At 46.9% G+C, this 20,905-nt stretch overlaps 1 protein-coding gene across 1 annotated transcript in view; it reads right to left on the minus strand.

The window, feature by feature from the left end:
• The window catches only part of MAP2K2 (mitogen-activated protein kinase kinase 2), a 41,281-nt gene extending 24,174 nt beyond the window's left edge, over positions 1 to 17,107 (minus strand). Inside the window, exons 1-3 of the mRNA XM_081895742.1 lie at positions 16,843 to 17,107; positions 4,978 to 5,188; positions 2,735 to 2,881 (exon numbers count right to left, since the gene is read on the minus strand). Coding sequence (XP_081751868.1) covers positions 2,735 to 2,881; positions 4,978 to 5,188; positions 16,843 to 16,940 — 456 coding nt within the window. The 5' untranslated portion in view covers positions 16,941 to 17,107. The remainder of the gene's footprint in view (positions 1 to 2,734; positions 2,882 to 4,977; positions 5,189 to 16,842) is intronic.
• Positions 17,108 to 20,905: the final 3,798 nt, after the last annotated feature.

A 20,905-nucleotide genomic window follows, 5' to 3' on the forward strand; every position in this document is an offset into this window, starting at 1 on the left:
AGGCGGCTAGTCCTGGCCTTTATAACCCTATACCTTCTTCCAGAAGGCAGAAGCTGAAAGAGATCATTTCCGGGGTGCGTACTATCCTGCGCTATCTCTGCCGCTTTCTTATGGCACCTAACAGCATAAATTTGATCTAAGGTGGGAAGAGTGCACCCAATTATTCTCTCTGCAGTCTTTACAACCCTGGATAGCATTGTTTTTTCCCCTGGCTGTGCAGCTCCCAGACCACACACACAGACCATAACAGAATGGAGGGACTAATTTTAACCTTTGTTTCATAGCTGCTCTTAGTTCTGCTTATCATTAAAAGAAAGCCGCCTGTGTATCCATATATGTGTATGAGTAAGCCATCTTGGCTATTATTTTGATTGACACGTATCTTAAGAAAATAAAATAAAGCACCGGCGTCCTTTGCCATCCACTAAATCAATGCCTCACAACACTGGAGACCTGTAAGCAAGCCGGGGCGGTTCTCAAACATTCTATTTTATCCACCTTGCCCACAGCATACATTACATTATACAAATCTCTGCTGTGTTACGATTCTTAAAATGAAGCAAAGCTAAAAATGCACAATCTGAGAGAGAGAGAGAGAGAGAGAATGTAGCAGAGGGCCCTCACAAAAAAAGATGACAAGGTAAAGTTCGCTCTTGCCTGCAGAATGCATCGATAGATCACAAATACAGCCCACAGAAGTGCATACCAAACCTCTGAAACGGCAATTTGAGGAGACGCCACTTCTTGCAGAAACTGATCTGGTCTCTGAACAAGCTGGAACTTGAATCAGGGCCTCCCCAGCTGACCTTAAGCGTCAGGGAGGTTCATATGAGAATAGCCACTCCCACAAGGTTTCCAAGACCTTTAAGGTAAAATTCAACTCCTTGGGTTGAGCCCGGAAACTTACAGGTAGCCAATTTAATCTCATCTTATTTATTATTACTATTACTACTAATAATAATAGTAATACTTGCAATTTACACCCTACCCTGCCTCCCAAAAGAGCCCAGGGCGGCATCGATGGCCGTTTCCAAATCATCTTCATTAGGCATGTGCATGCATATGGATAACGTTGAAAGGCTCAGAAACAAGAAAAACTTATCGTTATTTTCCACGTCTAATTAATTATGGGACGCGGGTGGTGCTGTGGGTTAAACCACAGAGCCTAGGACTTGCCGATCAGAAGGTCGGCGGTTCGAATCCCCGCGACGGGGTGAGCTCCTGTTGCTCGGTCCCTGCTCCTGCCAACCTAGCAGTTCGAAAGCACGTTAAAGTGCAAGTAGATAAATAGGTACCACTCCGGCAGGAAGGTAAACCGCGTTTCCTTGCGCTGCCCTGGTTCGCCAGAAGCGGCTTAGTCATGCTGGCCACATGACCCGGAAGCTGTACGCCGGCTCCCTCGGCCAGTAAAGCGAGATGAGCGCCGCAACCCCAGAGTCGGTCACGACTGGAACTAATGGTCAGGGGTCCGTTTACCTAATTAATTCTAGGCCACTATGAAGACTTGAGAGGATGGCTCAAGGCCTACCAGAACATGGGCCACCGGTTCCAGAACAAGCAGAAAAGTACAACGGGGGTAGGGAAGAATTGAGAAGTTCAGGATGTTTGCGCTGCAGCAGTAAATTACACCATTACGAGAAGGGGGGAGATATGGCTTGATCAAATGGCGAAAGAACCTGGTTACAGGTACAGTGGTACCTCGCAAGTTTTTTCGTCTTGCAAATTTTTTGTCTTGCGAAGCACAGATTCCCTGGGTATTAACGGTTTTAAGAAAAGGGGAAAAAACTTGCAAGACGTTTTCGTCTTGCGAAGCAAGCCCATAGGGAAATTCGTCTTGTGAAGCAACTCAAAAAACGAAAAACTCTTTCGTCTTGCGAGTTTTTCGTCTTACGAGGCATTCGTCTTGCGAGGTACCACTGTATAAGCAAGAGTCAAGACTGGAAAACACACTGGCCGCTATTTAGCCACCGAAGGTTACTGCTGGTCTCTGCGAATCAGAGACATTCTCTTCATTCTGCGCAAGGCTTGCTTCTAGAAAAATAACCTGGTGCTGGCAGCTAGGATTTTAATTCCCCCCCCCCCAAGCACTATGAACATCTTCGGGGTTATGTAATTACAGTGGCGTAGCGTGGGTTGTCAGCACCCGGGGCAAGGCAAGTAATTTGCGCCCCCTAACCCCTAACCTGTCGCCGCTGCCAGCTTCTTCTTGCTGCTGCCTGGTCTGGTCTGGTGTGGTTCTCTCCCGCGCTCAGCGCTGCGCTGGGCGGCCGCTGCACTGTCCCTCCCCCAGATAGTCCCTCGCTCTCTCTCCGCACCGCACGGCTGGCACCCACCCCCTCCACAGTGGGCGGCGACCCGTCGGCTCGGATCGGATTCGCACAGCCAGCACTGCAGTGAGAGAGAGTGAGCCCGGTAGGGGCAGAGAGCTGCGAGTGCCCCCCCAGATGTTGCGCCCGGTGCGGCCGGCCCCCCCTGCACCCCCCACGCTACGCCACTGTGTAATTAGCAGAATTTTTTTTAAGACATGGAGTGCCAGGCACGCAACAAGCAGCACATGCAGAAACCCAGAAGAAAGCACAAGAATTGCTACACATTCAGTTCAAGAACGTTATGCTGCTTCTGCGTGTCCTAGATGGAAGGATTAGCTACAGTCAGAGGTTGATGCTCTGACTGGTGCTGAACAGGGTATCTGCCTTGCTTAAGAAGGTGGGAGAGAACAACAACACTGACTTACCATATGCTCCATACAGATGCTTATCTCCCCATCGCTGTAGAAGGCGCCATAGAAACCCACAATGTACGGAGAGTTACACTCGTGAAGCACCTGGAGCTCGCGGATTATCTGGTTTCGGATGGCAGGCTTGATCTCCAGGTGAATCAGCTGTGGGGAGAAAAGGGAGGGGGCGGGGAATGAAGGAACGAAGGGGATAAAAGGATGCACCAAGAACTACCGTGTTTTTTGCTCTGTAAGACGCACCTAGTTTTTGGAGGAGGAAAACAAGAAAACAAATATTCTGAATCCCAGAAGCCAGGACAGCAAGCGGGATCGCAGCTCTGTGATCCCACTTACTGTCCTGGCTTATGGGATAGCGGTACGCAGTCTCTCCTGGGAAGCGGGATGAAGGCTCCCCCTGCCCAGGAGAGGCTGCATGCGGCTAAGGCTCCCCCAAGAGCTGCGCTCCCCTTAAAGAGTGCGTGGAGCGTGTGTGCAGCTCTTGGGGGCTTTTCCCCGAGGAGGGAAAAGCCCCCAAGAGCCGCACACACGCTCCACACGGCTCTTTAAAAGGAGCGCTGAGCAGAGCCTCCCACCTGCATTCACTCCATAAGATGCACACACATTTCCCCTTACTTTTCAGGAGGGGAAAAGTGCGTCTTATAGAGCGAAAAATACGGTATTTCCGTACTGCCACCTAAAGGCACTTTAAAGAGAAAGTCCAGCCCCTTTTTTTAGACAGCTGAACATCACCAATTGCAAACCGTGGGAAGAAGAGGGGGAAACTATAAGTTGTTTCAGGAATGGTTCACCAAGGGCGGAAAGCCAACGAAGTGAAGGAGGACTGATGGCAAAAAAAGTGTATTGGCTGTACTGCACCAAATGTGTCATGGCAATTTTCAGAGGCAGGTAAATAAAAAAATTGTCCAGTAGCACCTTAGAGACCAACTAAATTTGTTCTGGATATGAGCTTTTGTGTGCATGTTATACCCAGAACAAACTTAGTTGGTCTCTAAGGTGCTACTGGACAATTTATTATTTATTTTGACTGCATCAGACCAACACGGCTACCTACCTGAATTTAGAGACAGGTGTGTGTGTGTAAAAGAAAACAGGACAACAAGTTGAAGTGTCAGGCCAGGTCTGCGTTCAAGTCCCCACTCAGCTATGAAGTGAGCCACTCACTCTTATCTCAGCCAAACATATTCCATGAGATTGCTGAGAAGACTAACTCCAGGAGGGCGAACCATTGTATGCTACCCTGGCAAGCTCATGGGGGGGGGGATGCAATATATATATAGGTAGCGACCATTACAGGTGAATCCAACTGACACACAAATGCTGGCACATGGTCCTTTTGGACCTGGAAGGAGGCAGAACAGGGGCATAACGGGGCAGGGGGGAGGCTTATATGTGCTCCACTGATGGGGGGGCTGTACAACGAACAAACGAACCGATTAATGACACTAGAAAGATATAAATTCAAATCTTTTGCAAGCTAGCCCAGAAGCTTTGATACAGTGGTTCCTTGGTTTACGAACTTAATCCGTTCTGGAAGTCCGTTCTTAAACTAAAGCATTCAAGGCATGCTTTCCCATAGCAGCGGGCTACTCAGTTTACAAATGGAACACACTCAACATGTTCTGCTTCCAAGGCAAAGTTCACAAACCAAAACACCTACTTCCAGGTCTGCAGCATCCTTAATCCAAGTTGTTTATAAACTAAGCTGTTCTTAAACCAAGGTAAAGGTAAAGGGACCCCTGACCATTAGGTCCAGTCGTGGACAGCTCTGGGGTTGCGGGGCTCATCTCGCTTTACTGGCCGAGGGAGCTGGCGTACAGCTTCCGGGTCATGTGGCCAGCATGACTAAGCCGCTTCTGGCGAACCAGAGCAGTGCACGGAAACACCGTTTACCTTCCAGCCCGAGTGGTACCTATTTATCTACTTGCACTGGCGTGCTTTCGAACTGCTAGGTTGGCAGGAGCAGGGACCGAGCAACGGGAGCTCACCGCGTTGCGGGGATTCGAACCGCCAACCTTCTGATCGGCAAGTCCTAGGCTCTGTGGTTTAACCCACAGTGCCACCTGCGTCCCTCCTTAAACCAAAGTACCACTGTACATTAAATGAGGTGGCTAGATTTGGCTCGCCCCCACAGAATCTCATCATAGGTTTACTGGTTATGGCTCAACTGTTTCTTGCCACCTCTGCAGATGCCCCCAAACATTTGGTCACATAGGATGAGACGTCACCCTCCTCCTCCTCACCTTCCGTGCCATGATTAGCCCTGAGGGTTTGTGTTGTACTTTGGTGACCACTCCACCATTACCGGCTCCCAACTCAGAAATCCTCTCGAAATCGTCATCTTTCAGCTCTCCAACTTTGGCCTTCTGGGTGAGAAAAGCCTCCAACCGTTTCTTCTGCTGCTCATCCAGTTCCAGTTCTTCCAGTTTCTTCTGGAGGTCAACAAGATGTGCTCTTAAAGGAAAGATGGGAGGAAACCATTGAGTCTCCCAGGATTCCCAGTCTGTCCCGCTGCTTCTACCAAAGCCTGAGAAGTGAGACTATTTGCTGGCCATAGATTAATCCCCTGGGCACATAAACTACCAAGAAGGACACTGACAAACTGGAAGGTGTCCAGAGGAGGGCAACCAAAATGGTCAAAGGCCTGGAAATGATGCCTTATGAGGAACGGCTAAGGGAGCTGGGCATGTTTAGCCTGGAGAAGAGGAGGTTAAGGGGTGATATGATAGCCATGTTCAAATATATAAAAGGATGTCACATAGAGGAGGGAGGGAGGGAGAAAGGTTGTTTTCTGCTGCTCCAGAGAAGCGGACACGGAGCAATGGATCCAAACTACAAGAAAGAAGATTCCACCTAAACATTAGGAAGAACTTCCTGACAGTAAGAGCTGTTCGACAGTGGAATTTGCTGCCAAGGAGTGTGGTGGAGTCTCCTTCTTTGGAGGTCTTTAAGCAGAGGCTTGACAACCATATGTCAGGAGTGCTCTGATGGCGTTTCCTGCTTGGCAGGGGGTTGGACTCGATGGCCCTTGGGGTCTCTTCCAACTCTATGATTCTATGGCAAATCACTCTTACGTTGTCACGACCCTCAAAACTGTGATGCCAGAGTCTAGGGATTTTCACTATGTGAGATTGGCTTCTAACTATTCAGTGCTGACTCCTAGGAAACTGAAGCACTATCAACTTATTTGGTAGTATTCCTGAAGGGGCTTATCTAGCAAGAACAACATGTAAGGAAACTCAGTGATCTCTCTCCAGCTAAGTGTGCTGAGTTGCAACCCACTCTCTAACAATGGCATGAAGGTGTAAAGGCGATCCTACGTTACCCATTGTGGTGAAGGAAAGCTGCTTTGGAGAGAGCGCCTTTTACCCCCCTTTTCTTGCCCAACTGCTGCCAGTTGAGCCTTACTCTCCAGTACACCCTCCTTGTGTGTTTTGTGCATTAAGGGTGCATTCTGACATTCCCATAGCAGCAGCAGCAGCAGCAGCTCTTCTGCACAGGTCGAATTTATTCTTTCTAAGAAGCAGCCCTCAACTCCATTGTCTGGGCTTCCTGATCAGATCTCACTCTCCACACCAACTGCCTCCCCCGCAAAATCTGATTCTCTGAAGTCAGTATGCAAAGCCTACATTTGGATCCCTAGAAACAATTCTCGCTCCAAGGCAACCCTCTTCAGTGTACCCAGCCCCTCTGCCAAAGCGAACCCTTCATCACACTCATGACAACTCTCTAGACAAGCATTTCCCACATAATCCTCTTTAGGAACCTATAAAGCTACCTTGTACTGAGTCAGACTATTGGTCAATAAGGCTCAGTATTGTCCTGTCTGGTAGACGCAGCATAGGATTTCAGCCCTACCTGAAGCCTGAACCCAGGACCTTCTGCATGCAAGGCAGAGATGCTCTACCTCTGTGCTATGGCCCTTGCCTTCAACTCACTTTTTGACTTCCTCTACCCCATTCCCATTTCATCATGCGAAAGGCTGGACTGGATGAATCCCAAACCGGAATTAAGATTGCCGGAAGAAATATCAACAACCTCAGATATGCAGATGACACAACTTGGATGGCAGAAAGTGAGGAATAATTAAAAAACCTCTTAATGAGGGTGAAAGAAAAGAGCGCAAAATATGATCTGAAGCTCAACATAAAAAAAACGAAGATCATGGCCACTGGGACCATCGCCTCCTGGCAAATAGAAGGGGAAGAAATGGAGGTAGTGAGAGATTTTACTTTCTTGGGCTCCATGATCACTGCAGATGGTGACAGCAGCCACGAAATTAAAAGACGCCTACTCCTTGGGAGAACAGCAATGACAAACCTAGACAGCATCTTAAAAAGCAGAGACATCACCTTGCCGACAAAGGTCCGTATAGTTAAAGCTATGGTTTTCCCAGTAGTGATGTATGGAAGTGAGAGCTGGACCATAAAGAAGGCTGATCACCGAAGAATGGATGCTTTTGAATTATGGTGCTGGAGGAGACTCCTGAGAGTCCCATGGACTGCAACAAGATCATATCCATTCTTAAGGAAATCAGCCCTGAGTGCTCACTGGAATGACAGATCCTGAAGCTGAGGTTCCAATACTTTGGCCACCTCATGAGAAGAGAAGACTCCCTGGAAAAGACCCTGATGTTGGGAAAGATGGAGGGTGCAAGGAGAAGGGGACGACAGAGGACGAGATGGTAGGACAGTGTTCTTGAAGCTACTAACATGAGTTTGAACAAATTGCGGGAGGCAGTGGAAGACAGGAGTGCCTGGCGTGTTCTGGTCCAGGGGGGTCACGAAGAGTCGGACACAACTAAACAACAACAACCCCATTCCTTGCCTCATCCCCCTCCCCATATCTTTATTATGCATCCCTTCTCTACCCCACCACCTTCCCAACCAACTGCTTCCATACACAGTCTTACAGCATCATATAGAGACTTCTCCCCTTCCCAGTTCTTGACCCGACCCGACTCAACCCTGCCCAATTCATTTCTTTGACAGCATTTTCTTCTAAATCACCTTCAGTTGCCCTTCCTCACTCCAGTGATATTAGCTTAACAGGCCTAGCCTCTTCTCCACAAAATGTTATTTGCCTCAACACGCCTAGTTGAGCCCCATATATGGCTCTCTTTGAACAGCATTCCACCCAAAGCTGCTGGATAGCCAACACCTGTCATTTCAGGTAGTAATCGCTGGGGGAAATAACAACAGAGAGGGATAAACTGAGAAATGCTATTGGTAACAATACATCTACCTCTTAGATGAACTGTAAGTTATCAGGGTAGCTGTAAATTATGAAAAGCAGGGCTTTTCCTTCATTTTCATTGTGATTAAATGCCTGCCATATCACAATAAAACAAATAAATTAACCAGGTAAAAACATACTACAAATGGGATCTTTTTCACAGCCCAAGACCTTTTAAGATATGCACAAAAGATGCTATTACCAACAGAAAGTCCAAAGGTCTCAAGCCAGAAGTTAACATCATCCATATCTACCAACATACTCTTTATGGTCACTGTAAGGATGTTTTTTGATAGATGTTCAATAAAGATGTAAAAAGGTAAAGGACCTCTTAACCGCCGACCTTCCAGATGATATAAACGGAGCCCAGCAATACTTGACCCCTAAGCAGTTTAAATGGACGAGTATTTTTTTCAGTGCAATTCTGCATAAGGTTTGGTACCACTGGTCTACAGAGAAGTCCTGAACTGTTTTCCAATGACAAGCTATAGCAGATGAAAAGCAAGGCCTTTTCTATTGCTGTGCCCTTCTCCCTAAGGTCGCTCATTCTGGCAACTTACTCCAGTGAGCTTCTAAAAAAAAAATTAACAATTTTAAACTGAAATCCTAAGAACATACGAAGCTCTCTTACAATGAGTCAGGTCACAGGTCCATCTAGCTCAGGCATAGACAACCTCGGCCCTCTAGATCAGTGTTTCCCAACCTTGTGCCTCCAGCTGTTTTTGGACTACAATTCCCATCATCCCTTGCCACTGGTCTTGCTAGTCAGGGATGATGGGAGTTGTAGTTCAAAAACAGCTGGAGGCACAAGGTTGGGAAACACTGCTCTAGATGTTTCTTGGGACTACAACTCCCATGATCCCTAGCTAACAGGACCAGTGGTCAGGGATGATGGGAACTGTAGTCCCAAAACGTCTGGAGGGCCGCGGTTGCCTATGCCTGATCTAGCTGATACAGTACTTGTTTAACCCAGGGCTGGGAACCTGTGGCCCTCCAGATCTTGCTGCACTCCAAATTCCATCAACCTTAGTCAGCATGGCCAATGGTCAGGTATGATGGGAGCAGACCCTGTGACCACCATCTGAGGCCCTTCGTCACGTGCCTCCTCCACAAAAGGGGGCGGTGGCGGTGGCGGCTCTTTCTAGGGAAGCTCACCAAGCACCTTCATTACGTATCTTTAGGCGCGAGGCAAAAATAGTCCTTTTCTCCCAGGCGTTTGATTAATTAAACCACCTATGGCCTTTTAACTGCCCTTTGCTCCTTGGATGAAGGGTGGAATAGAAATTTAAGAAATAGTAAACAAATAAAATAAGGCTCTACAATGTATTCTACATCAACTGGCAGCAGCTCTCCGTGGTAATATTTCCTATTCCTACCTGGAAGGATCAGGTGTAGTACCCAGGATACTCAACATACAAAGCATGTGCTCTACCACTGAACCATGTCCTCAGAGCAAACACCACTAAATACAGAGGACCAGTGTCAGAAACTCGATACTCTAATCACCAAACGGCACTTTAAACCTAGGTTACGGTCGCCACAATGGAATGTCTAGTCGCTTTTTTTGCTTTTACAATGAAGTTATTTGTTGTTGTTAATTTCATTTCTATATCGCTTTATATTTTACAGAACAAATCTTAAAGTGGTTGTAAAGGTAAAGGGACCCCTGACCATTAGGTCCAGTCGTGACCAGCTCTGGGGTTGCGGCACTCATCTCGCTTTATTGGCTGAGGGAGCTGACATAAAGCTTCCGGGTCATGTGGCCAGCATGACTAAGCCGCTTCTGGAGAACCAGAGCAGCGCACGGAAACGCCATTTACCTTCCCGCCAGAGTGGTACCTATTTATCTACTTGCACTTTGACGTGCTTTTGAACTGCTAGGTTGGCAGGAGCAGGGACAGAGCAATGGGAGCTCACCCCATCGCGGGGATTCAAACCACCAAGCTTCTGATTGGCAAGTCCTAGGCTCTGTGGTTTAACCCGCAGCGCCACCCACGTCCAGTAAAACATCAAATAAAACCATCGAAAGTACAACAAATTCAAGCCTCAAGGAAAATATTTCAGAGCCTTCTCTAAAGCACATGTTGCTTTCCCCAGTTGCCAACCTGGCATCCAGAGACCTCCACGTGGTCGCAATTGGACTCATGCCAGTCACAAAATGTGCCTGGCTAGTTTCTAACACTGAGTGAGACACACTTCTAAGCAAGAATGTGTGAAATTACATTGTTAAGAAAGCCTTTCTATTCCAGAGCAGGGTGCAACTATTATTTTGGCTTCGCTACTGCTGGCTGTTAAAACTGTAAAATAGATACAGCATGGATGCAAAATGTCCTGGTGGACTTTTAAGAGAGTAGAAAGGCAGTAAATCCATCTTAAAATTCAAATAAACCCCCTCTGCCCATCTGCCAAAGGAAGAATGGAGAAATTAAGAAGTAGACAGTACATTTCAAGCCAGACTCCCAGTGGATCCTAGTCATTTGCTCTTAAGTTATCTGTTCCTGTACATTTTTCATGTCCTCTTGCAACTTACATAAAAGACTTGCTGGTTTAAGCGTTACATTACCTTAATTCTCAGCACTCCCCACTGTGTTACCTTCTAACCCCATCCCTGCAAGGTACCCATCTATCCAGCTCTCCTTAAACACCACTCCCTCTTCAATATGAGACACCCTTCCCAGAGGGCTATACCGGGCCTCTCACACATCTCTCTACACCTCTACAAATGAACTCCATGACACCCTTTTAACCACAACCTTTCCTGAGAAACTACCTTACAACTAGGTCATACCATTGCTCAGTTTTTGCCTGCAGCCACTGACGGAGGCTCTCCAGAATTTCAGGCAGGGGACATTCCCAGCCTCACTTGGGGATACTGGGGATTGAACGATGGAGCTCCTGCCCTCTCTTAGCCAACACTACCAATCCATTCTCTTCCCCAGACTTTCTTCCTCATGTGGATGACTTGGATGATGGACTCAAGGGCATCCTGATCAAATTTGCAGATGACACCAAACTGGGAGGGGTGGCTAACACCCCAGAGGACAGGATCACACTTCAAAATGACCTTGACAGATTAGAGAACTGGGCCAAAACAAACCAGATGAATTTTGACAGGGAGAAATGTAAAGTATTGCACTTGGGCAAATAAAAAATGAGAGGCACAAATACAAGATGGGTGACACCTGGCTTGAGAGCAGTACATGTGAAAAGGATCTAGGAGTCTTGGTTGACCACAAACTTGACATGAGCCAACAGTGTGACGCGGCAGCTAAAAAAGCCAATGCAATTCTGGGCTGCATCAATAGGAGTATAGCATCTAGATCAAGGGAAGTAATAGTGCCACTGTATTCTGCTCTGGTCAGACCTCACCTGGAGTACTGTGTCCAGTTCTGGGCACCACAGTTCAAGAAGGACACTGACAAACTGGAACGTGTCCAGAGGAGGGCAACCAAAATGGTCAAAGGCCTGGAAACGATGCCTTATGAGGAAGGGCTAAGGGAGGAAGGGCTAAGGGAGCCTGGAGAAGAGGAGGTTAAGGGGGGATATGATAGCCATGTTCGAATATATAAAAGGATGTCACATAGAGGAAGGAGAAAGGTTGTTTTCTGCTGCTCCAGAGAAGCGGACACGGAGCAATGGATCCAAACTACAAGAAAGAAGATTCCACCTCAACATTAGGAAGAACTTCCTGACAGTAAGAGCTGTTTGACAGTGGAATTTGCTGCCAAGGAGTGTGGTGGAGTCTCCTTCTTTGGAGGTCTTGAAGCAGAGGCTTGACAACCATATGTCAGGAGTGCTCTGATGGTGTTTCCTGCTTGGCAGGGGGTTGGACTCGATGGCCCTTGGGGTCTCTTCCAACTCTATGATTCTATGTGAATTTGCTCCTTCAAACGTTTAATCAGGGAACTGTAGCGTTGGAAGGGACGCCCCCCCCCCCAGGGCCTTCCAGTCCAATGCAATGCAGGAATCCTGGCTGGGCACAAACCACCAACCTTCTGGTTTAACAACCAGACGCCCTGACCCATTGTGACCTGGGAGACATGGATCAGAGAGGATGCTTGACTGGAATGATATAAACTCTCATAAAGAAAACCTCTTTCAGCTCCCCTCCCTCCATTCACTGCCTTCCCTTCTGCCTCAGTTCTGTTAACATGCAACCCACCCCCAAAACTATTCAGGAACGCATGCCATTTCAACACCAGTGGCACTAAGAATAGGTGCCCTTTAAACGCCAATCATCATTCAACCAAACCCTGGTCTCTTCCATATATGGATTCCTCTTTAAGGCTGCGATCCTATACACACTTACTTGGGAATAAGTCCAACTGAATATAGCACATACCTCTCTCTCCCCAGTTCATTGCCTCACCTGCTTTCCCCCACCCTCATATATAGTAACACTTTAAGACCCATCTCAACCTACAGTGGGTGCTCGGGTTGCGAACGTGATCTGTGCGGGAGGCACGTTCCCAACCTACAGCGTTCGCAACCCACAGTGCCGCACCTGTGCACGCGCAGGTCACGATTCTGCGCATGTGTAAAGCGCGATTTAGCGCTTCTGGGCATGCGCCGAAACCCGGAAGTAACCCATTTCAGTACTTCCGGGTTCGACACGGTGCGCAACCCGGAAACACACAACACCTTGTGTTGTAACCCGAAGTATGACTGTATTATCAATGCTACTAACAAAAAGTTTCCCTCCAACCCCCACATATAGATATTTTCCCCTGTCTCTTCTAGTTACACCTGCTCCTTAATCGTCTCCTCTTACGTTCCACAGCCATCCCAACACCACTAATAACAACAATCCCATCTCAAGCCCCTCCAATCGTTGATGTCCCTTTCCAGACCACCTGCCCACATGGATCCCCTTCACATGTGTTAATGCTCCCAGCTGCTCTTCCTGCTCCATTATTCAACATCTAGCTCAGTAAGAATAACACCCTTAACGGTAAAAATAAAATAAAAGTGCTTTGTATAATTCATCTTTTTTTGTAATTTTATGTGCACTACTAAGAAGAGTCACTTTGCAGTAAATGAAATTGCAACCTTTCAGTCAAAGCCCCCTTCATCCACACCTGCCCAGATCTCCTTCTTCCTTCCATAAATGGAATCCCCCTTTAAAGTCACATGCTCTTAAGAGACATACTTCTCCTTTCCAGCTGCCTACCTTAATAAAGTATTGTTATTGTATCCAGTGACAGCCCTACTCAGAGTAGACCCATTGAAAATAATAGGCATGGGCTACCTTAGGTTTGTTCATTTCAACGGGTCTCCCCTGAGTAGGACTTAGTTGCATGCAACCCACTGATAATACTAATACTATTGGAGCTCAATGCTCCAGTAGCTCTCCCCATATGAACTGACCTGGACCTTGCGATTCTCATCTGAGGCCCTTCTTCCAGTGCTCCCTTCCTTAGGAGGTCTGGAGCACAACAACAGAATGGGGACTTTTCATTGGTGGCTCCCCACTTATGGAACGCTCTCCCCAGGGATGCCTGCCTGGTGCCATCATGACATAGCTTTAGGTGCAAGGTGAAAAAACATTTCTTTTTTGCCAGGTCTTTGGCCTCCTTGAGTGGGTGAGATGTTTCAACCCTGCCTTTGAACAATAGGGATGGTCTTGTAGATGTTTTTGTATTGTGCTAGCTTTAATGTGCATGTCTGTTTGCTTACATAATGTCAGTCGCTTTGAGTTACCTCAGTAAAAAAGCAATCCGTAAATTAAAAAAAAAAATACCTAGAGTTTGGGACCCAAAGGCCTACAAGCAACTTACAACAACACATTTAAAAACATAAACACAAACACACCAGGCCATTAAGCAGTGTCTGAAGACCTAAACTCCTCAAATACTTGAAAAACCGCCTCCATCCCTACAGACCTATTGGGTCCTAAGACTGGCAGAGGGTGCCCCCTTGATTACTCCTCTGCCCTCAGAAGCTCAAGGTGGTGGCAACAGGCAGGAGATGGCATTTTCTGTGGAAACCCCTCCCAAGTTGTGCAACTCTTGAGGGGCGTGTGGCAACTTCACTGTAGTTGTTCTTATTTTTATCTGTAAGCTGCCTTGAGTTCCCTGTCAGAGAAAAGGTTGGGGATAATAACTATTACTATTATTATTATTATTATTATTATTATTATTATTATTATTATTATTATTATTATTTTACTTTCCCCTCTCGGTTTTAACATGATTCTCAGATACAGAAATTCAATTCAATTATTTATTAATCAATCAATCAATCTATGTGGCAGGGGACAGCAGTGGTGGTTGTCTGTTTGGTTGTAAGTCACAGTGGGCCAACAAATTCAGCAAGTAATCATAATGACATCGTTTTCGGGAAATGCTGAAGCCTCACCTCTTCTGACCCAGCTTTTGGCACCTGAGGTACGTATTTATAACGACATGCCTTCTTTCTGAGATTGCTATGTTGTTTTAAAACATTGTGCAACATTGTGCTTTTCATCTTAGTGCTGTCTTTTAGTTGCTGTAACCAGCCCCAGGACCTTAAAGGGAAGGGCAGATAATAATATTAATTATTCCCACAAGCGCCCACCCTTCCTCCCTCGGTCTAACGCCCCCCACACCCTTTATTCCCTTTCCTAGACCGCCTCTGCATCCCCACGCCCCTACTTTTATATGTATTTTATATATATTTATATATATTTCTTCTCACGATCGCAAGCCACTTTTTAAACAAAACACAACACCTTGTGTAACGTTGTGTGTTTTCGTGGAAGCATTATGCTTTTCACTTGCTGCAACCTGCCCTGAGACCTTACGGGGGAAGGGTGGGCAATTATTATTATTTACAGTGGTACCTCGGGTTACATACACTTCAGGTTACAGACTCCGCTAACCCAGAAATAGTACCTCAGGTTAAGAACTTTGCTTCAGGTTGAGAACAGAAATCATGCTCCGGCGGCACGGCAGCAGCAGCAGCAGGAGGCCCTATTATACACACACACACACACACACACACAACCTAGCAAATACAGTGGTGCCTCCCAAGACGAAATTAATCCGTTCTGTGAGGCTCTTCGTCTTGCGGTTTTTTCGTCTTGCGAAGCAAGCCCATTGACAGCTTAGCGGATTAGCGCTATTAGTGGCTTTTAGCGATCAGCTGATAAGCAGCTTAGCGGCTTAGGAAAAGGGGGGGGGAAGGGGGAAAAACCCGCAGGAACTTGCAAGACATTTTCGTCGTGCGAAGCAAGCCCATAGGGAAATTCGTTTTGCGAAGCGCCTCCAAAACGGAAAACCCTTTCGTCTAGCGGGTTTTCCGTCTTGCGAGGCGTTCGTCTTGCGGGGCACCACTGTAACAAAAACAATTACCCCCCCAAAACCCCCAACCACTTTAAACAGATGATTTAATGAGCCAAAGGTTGTGGGAGAATCCTAGAACTGTAGAGTTGGAAGGGTCAACCAAGCCCAAGCCCCTGCAACACAGGAATGAAGAGGAAAGTTTTTGGCTGGCACCTAAATATATGCAAGCAACATCCCTGGGAAGAGCATCCCACAAGCTATTATTATTATTATTATTACTAATGATACTATTAATAATTCAGTCTAACACCCCTGCCCCCCACACAGCCTGCCTTAATAATAATATCAATAATAATAATTCAGGCTAATACCCCCTGCCCCTGTCTTAATAATAATTCAGTCATACACCCCCTCCTCCCATACACCGTGCCTTAATAATAATAATTCAGTCATACACCCCCCTGCCTTAATAATTCAGTCATACACCCCTCCCCCCACACCATGCCTTAATAATAATTTAGTCATGCACCCCCACACCGTGCCTTAATAATAATTCAATCATACACCCCCTCCCATGCCTTAATAATAATAATTCAGTCTAACACCCCCTCCCCCTGCCTTAATAATAATAATAATTCAGTCTAACACCCCCTCCCCTGCCTTAATAATAATAATAATTCAGTCTAACACCCCCTCCCCTGCCTTAATAATAATAATTCAGTATAACACCTCCCTGCCTTAATAATAATAATTCAGTCTAACACCCCTCCCCCTGCCTTAATAATAATAATAATTCAGTCTAACACCCCCTCCCCCTGCCTTAATAATAATAATAATAATAATAATAATAATTCAGTCTAACACCCCCCTGCCTTAATAATAATTCAGTCTAACACCCCCTCCCCCTGCCTTAGTAATAATAAGAATAATAGTTCAGTCTAACACCCCCCTGCCTTAATAATAATAATTCAGTATAACACTCCCTCCCCCTGCCTTAATAATAATAATAATTCAGTCTAACACCCCCTCCCCCTGCCTTAATAATAATAATAATAATAATTCAGTCTAACACCTCCCTGCCTTAATAATAATTCAGTCTAACACCTCCCTGCCTTAATAATAATAATTCAGTTTAACACCCCCTCCCCCTGCCTTAATAATAATAATTCAGTCTAACACCCCCACCCCCTGCTTTAATAATAATAATAATAATAATTCAGTCTAACACCCCCACCCCCTGCTTTAATAATAATAATAATAATAATAATAATAATAATTCAGTCTAACACCCCCACCCCCTGCTTTAATAATAATAATAATAATTCAGTCTAACACCCCCACCCCCTGCTTTAATAATAATAATAATAATAATTCAGTCTAACACCCCCACCCCCTGCTTTAATAATAATAATAATTCAGTCTAACACCCCCACCCCCTGCCTTAATAATAATAATAATAATTCAGTCTAACACCCCCTCCCCCCCCCACGCCCTGCCTTCCCTTTCCTAGACCTCCCCTCGCCCCCTTCCGCCTCCCAGCCCCCCTTCCAAAGGCCTCCGCCCCCCCGGAGACCCCTCCCGCTTCCCTCCCCGCCCCCGCCCCGCACTCACTCGGAGCCGTCGCCCTCCCCGCCTGTGGGGCTGGGCCCTTCGGCGATGGTCGGGGTGATGTTGAGGGCCGGCGGCACCAGCTTCCTCTTGGCCGGCATGGCGGCGGCGGCGGCGGCGGCGGCCTTCTTCCTCAGCGAGGGCCTCGCCTCAGTCGCGGCGTCGCCGTCGTCATCCCCCGGCTCGGCGAGCTACGCGAGGCCGAGGCTGCGCGTGAGGCCTACCTGCGCTCCCAAGCCCGGCCCTTCAGGGGAACGCCGAGCTGGGGTGGGAGGGGGGAGGAGGAGGAGGGGCGTGGCCAAAGAGGAGAGGGACGGCCGCCCCACCAACGCCCACGCCCCATTGGGCGAGCTCCGCGAGCCCTCTCCTCCGATTGGGCGAGCGCCCAGCGCCCCCCCCGGGCCCCATTGGTCGGTTCGGTTGGGCAGCGCACGCGCAGGATGGTGCCCGCCAACGGGATTGGCTGCTGCGTTTGAGGTCGCAACGCCTACCCTTTTTCCTTTTTCTTTCCCCCGCCCACAGCTTGCTTTGATTGGTTAGGCGTCTATACCCGAACGGGCGCGTGCGCGCCGCAGAGTGGTCCATGGAACGTACGGCAGGGTCCTGGGGGGGGGGGGGAGAGGCGGAGAAAGGGAAATCTCGCGAGAGCCGACCGGAGGGAGTTTGGTTTCGAGACGGGAAAGAGCGGCGCATGCGCGTGGGGAGGGGAGCGGTGGATGGGCGGGAAAGAAAAATGGGCGGGAAAATGATCGGCCGTAGGTGAGACTGAGAGAAAGAGAATGATCTCATCTCGGTAATGGCAGGGAAGCAGCCAAAGTCCAAGCACCCAAAGCACTTACTTATCAAAGGCCCTACTATGAATAAATAAGAGCACCTCTGAGGGTGTGCAGAGTGCATTTTCACCTCACCAATGGGCTTCGGCCACACTGAGGTAACTTTAAGAGGATGCGTCTCCCCCAAAGGATTGTGGGAACTGTAGTTCGCCCCACACAGAATGACAGTTCCCTGCAACCTAGAGAGACTACAGTTCCCAGGATTCCTTGGGGCAGGCCTTTTTTTTTTCCAAATTTCAATAGGCCTGCTTCGATTATAACTAAGGTCATAAATATATTTTAAGACCATGGCATCCTTCCTCCCCCCAAATCTCCCGGGAAATGTATTTTATCCACCACAGAGCTACAATTCCCAAACTACATTTCCCAAGGTTTTCTCCCGGGGGAATGGGGAGAAGTTATGTGCAAATGTAAATGGTCTATTGCTCCGTTTGTGGAGCACAACAAAACTGGGTTTTTTGCTGCCAAAAGATGGAAATCTGTTCCCAAGGGGGGGGCACTAGGGGGCGCATTGGAAGATGGCTGACAATAACATCCCTCCGACCCAAACGAGGTAATTTGGAGGCTATGATGGAGGTAATTAGCCTCCTTAACCCCCCCAGGATTGTGGGGGGGACAGCCCTTGCCTGCTGTGCCCTATACCACCCCCAAATTTGTGGGGATGGGGGCATTGGCACAAAGCCCTCCTGTGGGATTTCGGCACTCCTGGACGCCGTCCCTGATCCGCGCCACTAGCTGCAAGAACTTCAAAAGAAACAATTTGTTTTGTTTTTTTAAAGATATTTATTGCAGTTTTCAAACAATACAACAAACCTCACACTCAAGACCAAAAAAGAAGAAGAAAGAATAGAAAAAAACACACCATCACAATCAATCAAGCAAGCAAAAACAGAGGAATACAGCACGAAACATAAAAAACAGAAAAACAAAAAAAATTAGACCTAAAAAGAAACCTATATATCCAGTTTCTTACCCATTATTTTCATATCCTTCTTTCCTGACTTCCTCACATCTCCCTTTTCTGTGTTCCCTTTTTACACAAGCATATTCAGCAATGCCTAACCTTTTTTCAGATCTTATTCTGTATTATTCTGAAGTGTTTTGAGAAACTGGTGCGCCGTCACATTATTTCCTGTCTTCCATCAACTTTTGACAACTACCAGTTTGCATACAGGGCAAATAGATCCACAGAAGACGCTATCACCACCACTCTCCATGCTGCTCTGTCCCATCTGGAGCAGCCGGGGAGTTATGTGAGGCTGCTGTTTGTGGATTTTAGCTCTGCTTTTAACACTATCCTCCCCCATAGACTGGTGTCCAAGCTAGAGGCGATTGGACTCTCCAACTCCACCTGTCTCTGGGTTTTGGATTTTTTGTCAGAACGTTCTCAGAGGGTTAGAGTAGGGTCACATATGTCCAAAGCCCTTAGCCTTAACACCGGCTCACCACAGGGTTGTGTGTTGAGTCCCCTGCTCTATACTCTCTATACGTATGACTGTACAGCCATCTATTCCAGCAACAAAATCATCAAGTTTGCTGATGACACTACGGTGGTGGGGCTCATTTCAGGAGGGGATGAGTCCGCCTATCGGGACGAGGTGGAGCGGCTCTGTGTTTGGTGTGGAGAGAACAATCTGGCTCTTAATACGGCTAAGACCAAGGAATTGGTGGTGGATTACAGGGAAAAAAAGGCGGACATTCAGCCCTTGTATATCAACGGGGAACGGGTGGAGAGGGTGGCGGAATTCAGGTTTTTGGGAGTGACTATCGATCAGGGCATGACTTGGAGCGCAAATACCACTGCTCTGGTGAAGAAGGCCCAGCAGAGAATTTATTTCCTCAGACTTTTAAAGAAGAACAATCTGAGTGAGAGACTGCTGGTGTCCTTCTACCGAGGCTCCATAGAGAGCATTCTCACATACTGTATTTGTGCTTGGTTCTCCAGTTGTACAGCTAGGGAGAGGAAGGTGCTCCAGAAGGTCATAACCACAGCCCAAAGGATTATTGGTCATCCTCTCCCATCTTTGGAAGAACTGTACGGTTCCCGTTGTCTTAGGAAAGCAAACAACATCCTGCAGGATTCATCTCACCCGGGATACAGTCTGTTTGCACTACTGCCTTCTGGCAGGAGATATAGAAACATCAAGTCAAGGACAAATAGACTGAAAAATAGTTTCTATCCAAGAGCTGTGGCCTTTTTGAATGCTGTAACTCGATAGTGTGACCTGGGAGTTTGATGGGTGTGGGTGTGGCTGGAATGTGGTTTGTTTGGTTGTTGTTGTTGTTTTGCTTTTGTTGTTTTTTAAGGGATGGCATCCAATTTTGTTGCACTTGTGCAATGTTGCACTTGTGTAATGACAATAAAGAATCTATCTATCTATCTATCTATCTATCTATTATACCTTTCAACTATTATGTCTCCAATTTTTCCCCTTATAACCTTTTGTTTAAGTTTGACATAATGTTATTCTAACTTTTCATCCTTCTTTCTCATGAAACATTTTCACATATTCCTTTCAGCTATGTCACTAATGCCATATTGTCTTTATATCCTGCATCATTTTAACATTCAAATATCTTGCAATGTTTTTGCAGGTAGTCTTTAAATTTCTTCCAGTCCTCTTCCGTTTGCTCTTCTCCCAGGTCTCGGATTCTGCCAGTCATTTCTGCCAATTCCATGTAGTCTATCAGTTGCATCTGCCATTCTTCCAGAGTGGGCAAATCTTGTGTCTTCCAATACTTTGCAATAAGTATTCTTGCTGCTGTTGTTCAAAAGAAACAATTTGGACAAGGCGAACTGCACATACTTCAAGGAAGAAGGGGGAGTAAAGACTGCTGACAGAAGAGATCTCTGATAAAACAAGACAAGAATAAAACATGAGAAGATACGTCAAGATACGGTACGGCAAATGACTGATGGAGGAGGGGGAAAAAACTTTCCTTTCTTTTTCTATGTGATTAAACAAGAATCCCCTCCCCTTATGAGTCAGAAATGTCGTTTTAAGGACTTACGCTGTGGATTTAAGGCTGTGTGGAGATAAACTTTCGAACCAAAGCATGTTTCAAGACGAGCCTGGAAGGTATAAGATCTTTGGAATGACGCAGTTAAAAATGCCGTCGCCATATTGGGAAGCTCTGTCGGAGGTCTTGAGTCTGGGAGGAGAAAGAGAGAAACAAAGCTTTTATATATTGTGGATTAAACTCCTCAGTGGGACTTAAGAGCGACAGCTTCA

Source organism: Podarcis melisellensis (assembly GCF_964234715.1).
Source record: "Podarcis melisellensis genome assembly, chromosome: 18".
Taxonomy (NCBI): Eukaryota; Metazoa; Chordata; class Lepidosauria; order Squamata; family Lacertidae; genus Podarcis; species Podarcis melisellensis.